The sequence below is a fragment of the Convolutriloba macropyga genome, chromosome 11, assembly GCF_964194025.1.
Source record: "Convolutriloba macropyga chromosome 11, txConMacr16.3, whole genome shotgun sequence".
Classification (NCBI taxonomy): Eukaryota; Metazoa; Xenacoelomorpha; order Acoela; family Convolutidae; genus Convolutriloba; species Convolutriloba macropyga.
In genome coordinates, this window is record NC_134478.1 from 30,751,217 (window position 1) to 30,765,961 (window position 14,745).

Consider the following 14,745-nt stretch of genomic DNA (forward strand, 5'->3'; position numbering starts at 1 on the left):
AGAGCAGATTTCCATACAATTGGTCTAATATTTCAATCTCAATTAATATTTCATGAAACAATTGCAAGCAATTCAACATTCGTCGAAACCCAGAGCACCATTGACCCTAAAAGCACCGCAGTCCTTAAAACGTCTTAAACATGTCTCTTGAGTTATTCACAAGTTATCCACGTTTTTCTTAAGTACTTTCTACTATCCGGCGTGAGTATATTTCCCCGGGGAGGTAAAAGCGTCTCAACTTGAAGTGGTTTTTCCATGAGAGAAGTGAGGAAATATGGAATTAGTTGGAAACAGTGTCTTATGCTTAAATGGCGCCTGCTCGCACGTGGTATTGACATGACAAAATTTCGGTATAAAGTAAACAAAAATAAACAACGGCGACTGTTGTCTTTGTTGTATCGGCAGCGTGCCAATGTAGTTTTTTCCTTGTTTTTTCTCCATTTTTCCCTTTTCGAGTTTGTGTCCTTTTAAAATGTTTATATTTTGCACTGGTATAAATAAAAAATGAAGTGGCTTTCTTGATAGCTTCTTCCGAAGACCCACCAACAAAAAGGTACATTTTGTTTTGTTTCAGAATTCACAAAAATCTTGAACAATTCAATATTTTTCGAGTACGGCAGCAGTTCAATTCATAGACACAGAAAAGGAAAGAAAATATTGTGAGACATTAAACGCATTTGCAATTTGTCTTGAGCAGAAATAAAAGACGCACTTTTCTTATTGTGCAAAACTCGAGGGCTGTTCATGATGCACGTGAACAAATGAACGATTTCTTCTCCAAATTTCTCCCAGTTTCAATCTTTCTTCTCTCATCCTTCACAAAAAGTATTGCAGGAAGGCACCCAATATTCAATTTCAGATCCCACAACGATTACAAAGAGAACAATGCCGCTAAAGGTAAGAAAAACTCACATATCACTCGCTTCTTTTGTTTGTTTCGTCTATTCGACCCATAATTTTGATCTCAAATTCCCCCCTTTTTCGCCTTAAATTTCATTAATTTGTTTTTATTTCGGTGGGCGCATCGCACTGTGTCCATTTGCAGCCTCACTGCTGACAAAATCCATGTACTCATATTTTGTTTATTTACATTTTTCCACTCCGCTAATTTGATTATTTTTTTCCTTCACGCGTAATACAGCACCATCAAGATTCATTAAAAATAATAAACAAAAATGGGTGTTAAGTTTAAAAAGCCCAAATTAAAAATCTAAACGACCTCGCGCTTTGTGACGTAAAAGTTTTTAGTCCATTTTGCTTTATTTGAATAGCGTTTGTTTTCCACACTAATTGGAAAACAATTATTTTAAAGGTTTTCCCCTTATGAATTCCCTAAAATTCTTGTTCAAAATTTATGCCGTCTGAAGAAGAAAATTGAACAAAGCATTTTAAATTTGCTGATAACAAGGGCTGAAAATGCTAACCTTTTGAGTGTTTTTGAAAGCAATTAGAGTTCAAGATTTTCTGAAGCGTCAATAGTAATTATCGATTATTTAACATTCAAATTTCATCCACATGATATTCTTCCTAAGCATGACTTCAATTTCAGTTACGTAAGGCCTTCCGTTGTTACTATTTTAATTATGATCGTAAACCAACACACACATGACCCTTTTTCACTTTCTCAAGAGTAGACGACAATATCAGTGTTTTTTAAAGGTCGGTTGTTGTTGAAATTCATTGAAATTCAAGCAATTCATATTTTCTGACGGAAAACTGAAAATGTTTGAATATTCTCATGTACATCAGTGAAAAATTGTTGACACGGTGTCTTGAGTTATTTCTCAATAATCAGAGAGTTTATTCAAACTTAGAAATTATGTTCATTGTTTTAGTATTAGTTAAAATATTTAAACTGAATTTTGTTGACATTAACAAGAAATGCGTGGGTAGCAAATCAATTTTAACTTCAACTGCTTGTCTGTGTTTTTTGCTGTGTTTTCCACGGTGAAATATAATCAAAAGGACTATTCTAACCGAAATGTTCCCATACCTAAAAAAATAAGTCCAAAAACAGTCCGAAGTAAAACCAAGCATAATATTATTTGAGATTTATGATACATAATGGTAATTAATTGACACACACAAAGAGCATTGTATGAAACTGTTTTTCTTTTCGTTGTTCTTATCCTCTTGTTTAACCACCGCCGTATTTTATATAATGTAACAAATTGATAGGCTAATTAAAACATTTACAAAGTCTGAAACATTTTTGGAAAGGCAAAATATTAAGCCTGCAGGATTCACAAAAATAACTTAAAGACCACAAAATTGCCAAAATTATAAATTAATTGAATGAGATTTTCTTAGACTGCTAAAACGAAAAAGAGCAAAAAGTAACATCTCAGTTCACACAAAGTGGAAAAGGTGCTCAAGTACCAAAAATTTTGAAATAGACTCATGAATAAGGTAACACGGAACAAAATATAACCAAAAAATATGAAAAAATGTTCAAGCTTCCGGGCTTCAAGTTCATGTTGACCATTAAAATGGGTCCGAGAGCTACCAGTTTGTTAATAGGCAATTGATCGAAATTTATAGCAATTCCGAATGATCAGTTGGCTAAATATAGCCACTATTTGCAACAATAAATTGCTGTGAACTTTGCTGTAAGAATTAAATTCGATACCAAGGTAGATTAAAAGTTGAATGCATAAAACTACTTCCTGAAGTTTTTTCCTTTTAATATCGCAGTATCTTGGTATAAAATAAAATTGATCACAAAAGAGATGCACGGTAGTCTTCAAAAAAAGTCTTTATTTTTTCATCTAGTCACCAGTGAATATGATAAAACGAAACCAGGATTATTTTAAATGTGGCAGAAACTTGAATTGAATTTTCGTGAAAATTTGTGGCATTTGTTTGGCCCAGATGAGGCCGATATGCTGCAACACTAACACAATGCTCAAAACTAACAGATAGTGTAAAAAGAAAAAAGGCAAAAGTAACGAAGCCTTCGTTGATATTTTGAAACGAAATGTATACAACGATGCAAAAAATTTTGAACAGTTTGTGGCCCGAAAGTTGGGGTTAAATTAGATATAAACGTATTCGAATGAAAATATTAATCACTCTGCTCTTCTGTCTCAACTAAAAAGGCAAAATTTTTCGATCGTGCAAAGACAGAGAAAAAGAATGGAGACAATTGTTTAACAAATTTTGAAAATTTTCATTTAAAAACTCTTATTTGCCAAACATCAAAATCTCAATTTTTCAGTTATGTTTAAAATTAGTTTCTTTAGATGAGTTTATTTAAAAATTGTAAGCAAAAACTTACAAAAATATTAAAAAGGTATTTTTCAGTGTAAAAGCTTTGAGAGCAGTTATCGACAAATCTGTTGTCTGAAATTCATCAAAAGCAAAAATATCTTATCAAAGCACCCTTTGACTATTGTTCGTATAATCATATCTCTAGTCTAGAACTCAACTTTACAGAGTATAGGGGTGAATAATGGAAAATTAGTTGGGACTAAAAAACAGTCCAGCGTCATATTAAAAGTAGAGCCATAGTCTTATCATGAGTGGGGCACGGTGTTTTCATAAGCGACCAAATATTTTTTATGACATTGCTCACCGTTATTTTTCATACATTTCTGTGGAAGCTCAAACATTGGCAAATCAAAACTAAAAGGAAAGTGTACCAGTGCACCCCAACTTAGGTACAATTAGATTTTGACAATTTTTTGTTTGACCCGAATGTGTCACTTGACTTTTGCTCAAAGCAAAATTGAATGCTGGACCAAAATTGCATCTTTCGTATTGAAAAAGAGACTTTCAAAGTTTAAAAATTTCAAATTTAGAATTGGAATCATAAAACCCCACACTTAAACCTCATGGAATATGACAAGATTGTATTAAGAACTAAGCTGCCTGCTTCAAGTAAATCAGCCACATTTGTATATATGTTGTACTTGCGATAAATCAGTTATCTCAAATGCACTATATATACAAATGCGACTGATTTAATGAAATTAGGCAGCCTAGCTCCTAACATAGTCCTTGCATTAGCCATGAGCTTAAACTGTGCTTTCTGTAATTACGATTCTATAAATATGAAAGCTTTGAAGTTTGATTTAGAAGTTTTATTTTTTTAATTGGGACAGGTGCAGTTTTGGTCCATCAGCATTGTCCAGCATCCAATTTTGGTTTGTGCAAAAGTACAGGATAACATTTGGGTCGAGCAAAAGTCTGGCGTTCTTTTTTGGATCAAACTTAGTTCCATTTATTCAGCAAAGTTGAGCTACGGTCTTTTCATAGGCTATTTGGCTCCACCGTGGTCTTTTCGTAGCACTTTATGGCTGTAATTGGTTTTTCCACTAGTCGAGGCCTAAGCTAGGGATGGTTTGTGACCTAGCAAAAGCATCTGAAAATTTGGGGTACGTTATTAAACAAGGCTCTGATGTCACTTTAATATCAAAGTGGGACAGTTTCTTATGCGCAGTTCTGTTTTACTAGACAACATTGAGACAAGATGAGCAACCATTCAATGTCAGATTACTTCAAAATGTATGAGACAAAAAACAATTATTACATCTCTGATGGAAATGCGACAATGACTTCTATCAAAAGTACACCAATAAGTGGGAACGGAACTATGTACAGACAAACAAGTTCTCCCAAACAACAGCAAATGTGGTGTTCTGATGGAGCTAATGAAATTCACAACGACCCCTTTCTCTCTCGCGATAACTTACGAAACCAAGTTGCACAGAAACAGGCCCAAAAGTCGCTGAACTTTACCCGAAATTTATGCTCAACAGTTTCTTACCTTGTTATTGTTGCAACATTAGCCGTCCTTTCGTCCGTCGCAGTTTACATGTTGTGGAATGACTACGTTTTTGTCGGAAAATTTATTATCGAAACAAACAGTTTTTCGTCCCTGGATGACCTTGAATTTCCGACAGTTACCATTTGTAATAAACAGCCCTTTAATGTTGATCGCGTCGCGTTTGCACCTCCATATTCGGGCGGAGCACGTGATTCGCTCATAGCAGCCATACGAAATGTCACAGACTTTTCTAACTTCTCGGCCCTCGATGAGGTTGCAGTTAACAACGAGGGATTCTTCTACGCAAGTTACAGCCGTCAGTTTGCATACGAGCATCGAAATAAACTGGACCAGTTTGTCTCGCTGTGTAAATTCTACAACTCTCGTTACGATTGCGACTTGATCTTCAAACCCGTCTACGTTCCCCTGAAGGGTATGTGCTATAGGTCTCAAGTAAACAAGGCATGGCCAATTGCCCCCGGCCCGTTCTTGGGTTTGGACGTGTACTTCTACTTCGATCGGTATCGAGACTCCGCTATATTCGGCCGGGGAGCTGTCGCGATTATTGGCGACCATCAAGGAACCGAGAACGCGATTCCGATCAACGCCGGGGTCTCGACATCCTTGTCTCTTCGAGAGGTTCGCTACTTCCAAGAGAACTCGTTCAGCTCCCATCAATGTTACCATAGCAACCATACTCCGTTTTCCTACGCCCAGGCATCTACATCGGCAAGCGACGAGGCCAAACTGGGCTACTCAATTGAAACGTGTCGGAACCTGTGCACGAACAAGCTCTGGTACTCGGCTTTTGGGTGCTACTTTCACGCTGGATTTTACCCAGATCGAGAAGAAGAATGCATGGATGACACTGAGCAACGAAAGCTTACAACCCGAGCACAAGTTACAGGTGATGAGAAGCTGACGAAACAACTTCGGCAAGAGTACTCGGCTTGTTGCAAACAATGCTACCCTCTGTGCGATTACAAAACGTACAAATACACTGTCATGAACTCGCCGATGAAAACAGGTGCGGATTACATGAACAAACTGATGCGAAATGAGTTCACGACAGGAGCAAAAAAGTGGATCCAAGCTAACCCAGACTCCGGAAACCCAAACAGCATGATGAAAAGCTGGTCTCATCTCAAAGTGTTCATTGACTCATCTAGCCGAAAGGAGACTATAACTTATCAGCCTGTCAGCTCTGCTACTCGATTTTTCGCCGACATTTGTGCAATATTCGGCTTAGTTTTTGCTATTTTCTACACACTCCTAATGCTAAAGTCTATTTTCGTGCCACCTAAAGAGGAAGGTTTAACCGTTTAGCTTTCCTAGTCCAAAACAGACGATTATCTTGCAACACTCCTGCAACTTTATACATAATCATACCAGAGCCTTGCAAGATTCTGGCAAATTCTTGCAAGATAACTGTCCGATTTGGTCTAGGGTTCTTATAACTGTGCACCTTTTATTTAGCTTACAAGCATCTACCGGTACCGAAATCAATCTACTTTTAACGAAGGTGGCTGTGACCTACAGACAAATTAAAAGAGTTAAGCGTAGTCCACTTTTACAATATTTTAATATCAAAAGTGGGGACCCGGTTTTAGAAGTAAGAAAATTTACTAAAATGCGGTTCTGGTAGACGCCTGTAATTTCTTTTGTTGGTGAAAGATTAAATTAATTCGTCGAAAGTTAACAAATGAAAGTGGAATTTGCAACGTTCCCTTAACTTAATATCTCTCCAAATTTCTCCGAAATTTCAAATACGCAAAAAATTGCCTATAATACATCAAGTTTTCACACTCAAATTGTTGAAAGAGAACACTTCCACTTTGAAACTTAAACAAATAAATTAGAGATATATTTTTGTCAGTTATTTGAGTTTATATAATGGATTGTAAAATATATATTGCATAAAATTCCACGTTCTGCACTGAGTGACTATGAAAAATCAATAACTTAAATTTGATTGTAGCTACATTTGCTCTTTGATGTTATTATTTCAAAATTATATGACATTTCTTCAGCACACTGTTTGTTGTTAAATTTGTAATTCAATTTAGTGACGTCAACTTGTTCAATTTATGAACCTTGGGAAAAATAGTTCAGAAGACAAAACAAGGCCTTTATTTCAAACATTCCAGCACAAACAATCGGCGAAAATATATTATGCCAGCTCAGCCTTTTTATTTAGCAAAATTTGCTCCGGCATCAACTTTATGCCGTAATTTCACGTAAAATACCGTGAAAAGCTCTGGATGTCCAGAATGTTCTCAAGAACAACGCTTGTCTATATTTGACTTCTTCCAGGCCCCAGGCCACATCAACCTCTGATGGGAGAATATTTGAGTGTACAGGGGAAACAGGGGAAGTCTGCGCTGGAAATTACAAGGTCTTGAAAGACGTAAGAACGAAGAGGTATCTGGGACATAGTTTGAACAAACTCTGATCAGATGGCACGAAGGATCAGAAGCAACTTCCCACACACAAATATAAGATCTTTTTTTCATTATCTTTAGAGGTTTGCCTGTTTCAGGAGAATTGGACTGCAATCGAAAACAAAAAATAGTGAGTTTTATTAAAACCTTACCATTTTTTATTGGATCATAATATCGGACAAAAAATTGTGACACCAAGGATTGTCTCAAAGTATGATAACAAGTTGCATACAATATAAATTCAAATAAAAAAATAGCTGGCAGATATCCAGAAAATAGCCGCAATAGCTTCGTAGATCCGCAGTCTCAAAAAAACAGTAAAAGACAAACCAAAAAACGTCTTTTCATTGAAGGCTGATATGTTATATATATTTTGATTAAAAATCTGTATAAGTTTTTGCTGCCTCTATTAGCTGCTCTCAAATAACCTTCATTTAGAGTGACACACACCCAATTGACCTTATCTCTTTGAATTAAAGTAACTAAAAGTCAATTTGAAAGTGAGGAAGTCATTTTTGAGAGTGAGGTAAGTCAAGTGTGACTAAAATTTAATCACGCGAATGAACGAAATACCTCGCTCCACTAAGAGCGAAATATGACGTCACACACTCACTTCAGTTGAAATTGCATGAACGAATGAACAAAAAGCAGATTTGAAGTGGTTGTGACGTCATATGGTCGTAAAAAAATCGTGACGACGAAATAAAAAAACATAGCAGGACAAGTCCTGACGTACAATTCAAAGAATTTTCATTGAATAAACAGAAAAATTAGACCTCGAATGGACTATGAGTGAATTGAGAAAACCATTTTAAAAAAATCAGATCAAAAAAATAGGAAAAAAAAAACAAAAAATCAATGTCAAAATGCCCCATGTGAACAAAAAACCACTAGCGAGAAATGAAAATTTAATTCAAACAAAAAACTAGGCCTAGAATGAGCTGTGAATGGATTGGGAAAACCATTTAGAAAAAAATCCGACCCAAAAAATTGAAAAAACAGTAAAAATCAGAGTGAAATTGCCGCATGTGAACAAAAAACCACTACCGAGAAACCGAATTTTTGTTCAAACACCGTTTTCTCACTCTACTTTAAAATTAGAGCGGAAAAAATGCAAGCCGCAAAACCACTCGATTTTTCGCTCCTTTTCTTGTTTCGGCGTGACCAAAATCACTACTCCAATTTGACTTTAAAAATCATGAAAATGTGTGAACAGATCTTAAAAAAAGACAGCGCCCCAATACAATTCAAATTCTTTGAATTGTAAAAACATAGCAGGACAAGTCCTGACGTACAATTCAAAGAATTTTCATTGAATAAAAAAAATAGACCTAGAACGGACTATGAGTGAATTGAGAGACCAATTTAGAAAAAAAAACAGATAAAAAAATCAGAAAAACAGTAAAAATCTAAGTGAAATTGCCGCATGTGAACAAAAACCACTAGCGAGAAAGCGAATTTTTTTTCAAACACCGCTTTCTCAGTCTACTTCAAAATTAGAGCGAAAAAAATTCACGCCGCAAAACCACTCGCTTTTTCGCTCCATTTCGTGTTTTGGCGTGACCAAAATCACTACTCCAATTTGACTTTAAAAATCATGAAAATGTGTCAACAGATCTTAAAAAAAAGACAGCGACCCAATACAATTCAAATTCTTTGAATTGTAAAAAATCAAGAGAAGGCCAATAAGAGCCCCAGCTATCGCTGTGCGGCTATTAAACACAAAATAGTATGTAAATAATTTAAAATGTTATATAAGTTTGAAATCGCAAGCAATTTTTTTTACTCATCGTAGACAATGATGAATTATTTTCTTCTTTTAGCAAGTTCAACAAGGCAACAAAAATGGCATCAGATTGGTTTACAATACTTACCTCATTGAAAAGCTCCAAAACATAATTTATTGTATCAGGAAAAACGAGTTCGAAGTCGATCCAGTTGGGTTATTCTACACCGCAAAAGAAAAAAAGGACTCTTAATTTTTTTCGGGTAAAAAAAAATACAGGCATGAAAAATACAGGCATGTCTCTGAAATGGCGAAAAACTCTAAGCTATAATTTTCTAGTTTCAATGAACCGGATAGCATTCATGAAATATGTTCACTACATTTTCAATTTATATCTTTTGATAACCATTACACTTTTCATTTTTTTGAAAGAGAGTCTGAGCTACATTCATTAAATTGCTAATAACTTCTCATTTTGTTTGGCCGCTTGTTGAGCTGTACTGCTCTTCGGCTAAACCTTACAGAGTACTTGCTTTAATAGAAATAATTACCTATTTGTCCTCTGGCAAAGAAATTCAAGTTCAATTAGTGATTGTTGTGGTCGCGGTGGTGGAATCTTTAGTCAGAACAATTAAACAATTAGTTACAATTATTTGGATTGTTGAAAGTATTGTGTTTCAAATATGTCATTTCAAAAATTTAAGTTTGACAGCAAAAACACGCACAAACAAAGGCAAATTTTCCATAACGAGGAAGCCAAAATGTTTACGGTACACATTTTAGCAGCCCAACAGTTGCCTCAAGTCCAGTACCCTGCGAAAGACATTCCAGAGATTATTAAAAATCAAAAAACACCTTGCAAAAGATAAAAGCGTAAACCACTGCAATTCGTGAGTGAGTTTGTTCCCCAAGTCGAATGAATAACTCTGATATTAACTAGACTGCTGATTGTTTCCCAGGTTGAGGTCCCAGACGGAATCAAGGAAGTCCAGGCACATTAATTAGGAAATTTTTATTGTTCACGATCCGTCAATTCTGACGAAAACCCCGTTCGACAATAACCTTTAAGTTCCGGACTTTTGTACTATACTGACCTTTGCCCGGCCACGAAAATTAAAAACTATGCCCTACAAGATTTTACTTTTAGAAAATTCGGTCTCACAAGATGTTACGCAATAAAATTTTTCTTATCAGATCTTACACAATAAAATTTTTCTTATCAATTTGGTTAGCCAATTTGGTAATAGAAAACAAATTTCAACAATTGACGCTATCCTGAAATCGACAGAACAAATAAGATTAGAACTCAACAAGAAAAAAGTGTTACAGGTGCGTTTTTAGATCTTTCAAAGGCTTTTGATTCTATAAACCAAAAAAAACTGTTACGGAGATTTGAAAATATACGTTTTGATGAACATGCTACCAATTTAATAGATAAATATTTGAGTGAAAGAACGCAAGAAGTTTTCCGAAACGGAATTGAATCAGATTGGATAAACTCGAAAAGAGGAGTTCCACAAGGTACTAATTTAGGAATTCTATTATTTAACTTTTACGTCAACGATTTAGCAAAGGTTGTAGAAAAGGATTGGACGGTCGTCCAGTATGCAGACGATACTTTTTTTTTACATCCGACACTGATGAAATATCGTCGGAAACAAAACTTGAACATAACGTCTCAAAATTTATCATTTTTTTTTGCAAAGTTTCAGTTAGTGGTGAACAAACAAAAAACAGAATATATTGTGTTCAGCACCAGGAAGAGGGTAACAAATATGTCTATGAATGTCGACAATGAAAGATAGCAGAATCAAATAGTGTGATGTATCTGGGCGTAATTATTGATAGCAAACTAAAATTTGATTGCGAAGTGAAAAAGATTCTTCAGAGAATGGCTTGTGGAATAAGAGTTTTGAATACACTTAGTAAAAATTTACCAGAGAAAACGAAAATGGTATTACTTAATGCAATAGTAAGATGTCAACTACATTATTCCGCTTTAATTTTGATAGGGTTGCAAAACTCATTACTCAAAACTTGAGAAAAACAGTTGAATTGGGGAATAAAAACCATTTTTAATAAGAGAAAAGACGATCGATCCACAGATCTCAAACTTCGCAACAAAATATTACCAGTCTCTTTTCTCTTGAAATATCATTGCTCAAAATATTTATTTCATTTACTTAGCAACAACTTTCCAGCATATAAAATTGAAACTCTCTCTACCATGAGAATAAAACAACGTGACAGGTAAAGAAAATAACTTTTGATATAAGAAAGAATCAGTTCTTTAATGATTCTTTTATTGCACAAGACTTTCCAATTTATAATGATCTGCCTTCTAATATTAGACTGAAAACAACATCAAAAGGAACTGATATGAAAGATGAACTGATAGGACCCACAAGAAACTGATATGAAAGATAAAATTGAGAGAATTAGGTTTTATTTTCTTTAATCTTCATGATGTATATTTGAAATTGTCAGAACTTTTTATGCCCGCATTTTAGGTCATTTTTTTTACTAGGTCAAATTGTTAGTTAATTAAATTGAGATTTTATAATTTTTCATAATGTTACATTCTTTACTTTATATTGCCTCTTTTACCATTTGCATTTTGTTCTTATGTGTACCAGAGGAAATTAACAATGTTCTTTAATTTATCAGATCTTACACACAAAATTTATCAGATCTCAGACGATAGAAGTTTGATCCCATTCAATTATTTCGAAATAAAATTTTGATTTATCTGATCTTAAGCGATAAAATTTCTTCTGTCAGAAATTGCACGACTCTTTTGTAATAGTTTTTGAGTAAGTTGGCCGCAACTTTTTCATATCAGAATTCCCATGTTGAAAAGCCTTTTTTTTGTAATGTGTATATTGTCATCGGATTTTGCAGGACCAACTGTCAGATCAATAAAGGTAAAAGCTAATTTGTAAAATGCAGAATGTCATATGTGATTGACAGGTAAGAACGTCGTTTTTCTGTTTGTGAGACTTTAGGGAACTATAGTCTCAACCGTTTTTTTATTCTGTCAGTTTTAGCCGAACGATAAACTTTTCGTATAGAGTTCTGAGTGGTCTCACTAGAAAGTCCGTCAAGCGTAGAGTGCAAAACTAAAAAACTTCTTCACAATTTCGTCTTTATCGAGGAGTTACCGCTGTGCATATTTCCTTCACACTTTGGCCAAATTTTTTTCCATTATTTTTTTCATTATTTTCATTATTTCATTATTTTTTTCCAAATAATGATGATTTTTGTCCAATTTTTTTTCCAAATAATGATGATTTTTGTCCAATAATTTTTTCATTATTATTTTTTTCATTATTTTTTTCCAAATAATGATGATTTTTGTCCAATAATGTTACCATTTTCAACATTTAAGATATCGTGGCTGTTTTTGTCTCATCGCGCTTGTGTAGAAAGAGAAGATTTTTGATTTTATATTTAGATCTTTGGTTTTAAAGCCATTATTTTGGTGGGCTAAATGACGCCTACTGGTTTGTTTGCGAAACATTTCGGCGTAGTCAAAATGAGTTCCATTTGTTTTAGTGAAGAAAACATGCTGTTGTCGGAGTTTTTTGGGGGCAACTAACGCTTTTGTTGATTTTGACAATAAAAGATATATCTAAAATATTACTAATGATTTGTTTTCATTATAGTGAGTTGTTACGGCTTCCCCATGCTGACAGGTCTCATGAAATTCTAGTGAGGTCAATATGAACCGGAACAACGTTCTTATTTTAAAGCATTTGAAATTGAATACTCTGAAATGTTTAGACCTATTAAAAACCGACAATTTCTCAGTTTTGACAAAAGATGATTTTTTCTTAAGTTCTGTCACTGTTTGAATAAAGAAACGTCTGAATGATTGCCGTACTAAAAGAGGCTTATCAATTGAATGAGTAGATGGCTCATAGTTTTTCTGAATAGACAGTAATTGTTTTGAAACAATAAAAGAGAAATTTGTGTTCTCTTAGTTTTTGCTGATATTTTTGTTGTCCTGCTTTTCGATCTGATTTTATAGAGTCTGCAAACATTTTTATTAACCATATCTGAATTTAAATTTCCTTTCTAAACAACAGCTAAACTTAGTTTATAAAATGATGCTACTTATTTTTGTTTAAAAATAGGAGATTATATTAGCACTGTCTCTATTTGGCTTTTCACTCACTGGTTTTTTTTGTCAAATTAGATTTTTTGCTATTGGACTTCTCATTGGAATATCATTAGCTCTCAATGCTTAAAAATCCGATTCGTTTTCAAAAGTCCCATGTCAAAAGGAAGCATAATTTGAACTTCTGAATAAGTCAAATTGACAAGAAAGGAATTGTTTTAGACGTGGTTGAAAAATTTCTTTCAAAAATACTAGAATTTAGACAAATGTTTTCCCCTCAATATTGTTTTTATCGATTGGTAACGTAATGATATTAATATGGTATGCTAGCTTCTTCAGGCTCAAGCGAATGTGCTTGTTCTTGGCAGTTTAAGTTTATTCACAATTTTTTCCTTTACTTTCGCGTCAGTGGGTATATTTGATTTGATAACTAATCTGTCAAAACAACTGTTTTGGAGCTTGTGATACCTCTTTCTGTAGAGGTACGTATATGAGCCACAAATTCGCTTTAGAATCTGCGAACTGGATTCGAGATGCGAATTCAAGATTTCACTAATTTGTGGGATTACCACTTTTAGTTTTACTTAGCAATAGAGTTACGAATGTAGTCGTAATCTGATGACGTGGAAATCCTCCTCGAATCCAACAGGTTTCTTCTGATTGCAAAACCAAGTAGATTGAGAACAACTGAATTGAGATGAGAAAACTTAAGGGAATGAAATATAATTAAAATTGGGTGATGTGAACAAAACTGAAAAGTTGAATTATTAGTCGGCGGCAAACTTAACACATGTGAACTATGACTTTTAGTCAGACAAGGGCAAACTTAAAATGATAATATACTTAAACAACAGAATTTGACTTTAATATGGTACAACGGTACCACATATCCTCGGCTCTAATTAAATTTTAAACTTCAACACTGTAAAATTTATGATATTAATAACATATGTACTGGTTATTATAATTAGTAGATTAAAGAGAGCAGCAACAACCAATAGAAATATATAGTGGAATTGAGGGAATTCTGCTAGCGAAATTAAAATTAAATGGAAATCCTTTACATTTACGTTCAATCGTAAATACAAAGCACAAATTAAAGCACAATTGTGGTGCGAATCCCTAACAATTGAATGGTTAAGATTTACTGCTATGAAACCAAATTTAATTTAGCAATTGTAAACTAAACACGTTCACAAATAAATAATGATCTCGAACATAAAATCTGCGCAATGGCACTACGAATCCAGGTTTACATTAAATAGCATATAATTGAATGAAACAAAATTGAATAAATGCAATGAATGAATTAGTTTTAGACAACAGTTTTACTTAGTTTTCAAATTTGGTTTTCTGCGTCACAAACGCTGATGCTAATATCCCTAGCATAATCTTCATATTCATATTCATAGCTCTCCGGAGACCATGTTCCAACAGGAGGAGGTGCAGGAGGACTCACTACTGGTAACTCAAAATATGTCTCCGTTGCAGGAGGCTGTGACGCCTCTTCCTGGATTATTGTTTCAATAACGGGGTTTGCAGTCTTATGTCTTTTGGGTGCAGGAGCAGAGTCATCGCTAATGGAACACAATGAGTTTTCGAAACCAAAATGATCTGGGGCTCTTCGTTTTTTTGGTTTTCGATGTGGAAGGCGAAGCGGTTGACGAGGTGACCGATGACGCAGAAACTG

At 34.4% G+C, this 14,745-nt stretch overlaps 2 protein-coding genes across 2 annotated transcripts in view; one reads left to right on the forward strand and one right to left on the reverse strand.

Moving 5' to 3' along the window:
• The window catches only part of LOC142349936 (putative caffeoyl-CoA O-methyltransferase 3), a 223,066-nt gene that overhangs the window by 165,521 nt on the left and 42,800 nt on the right, over positions 1-14,745 (reverse strand). The gene's annotated exons all lie outside the window — the stretch shown is intronic.
• LOC142349942 (uncharacterized) lies at positions 386-6,253 on the forward strand. Its single transcript, XM_075401799.1, has 3 exons — positions 386-455; positions 575-897; positions 4,456-6,253. The coding sequence occupies exon 3, from the start codon at positions 4,472-4,474 to the stop codon at positions 6,092-6,094; it is 1,623 nt and encodes a 540-aa protein (XP_075257914.1). The 5' UTR covers positions 386-455; positions 575-897; positions 4,456-4,471; the 3' UTR covers positions 6,095-6,253.

Coding starts and splice junctions, on each gene's coding strand:
- LOC142349942 (XM_075401799.1), top strand. CDS start 4,472: ATGAGCAACCATTCAATGTCAGATTACTTCAAAATGTATGAGACAAAA.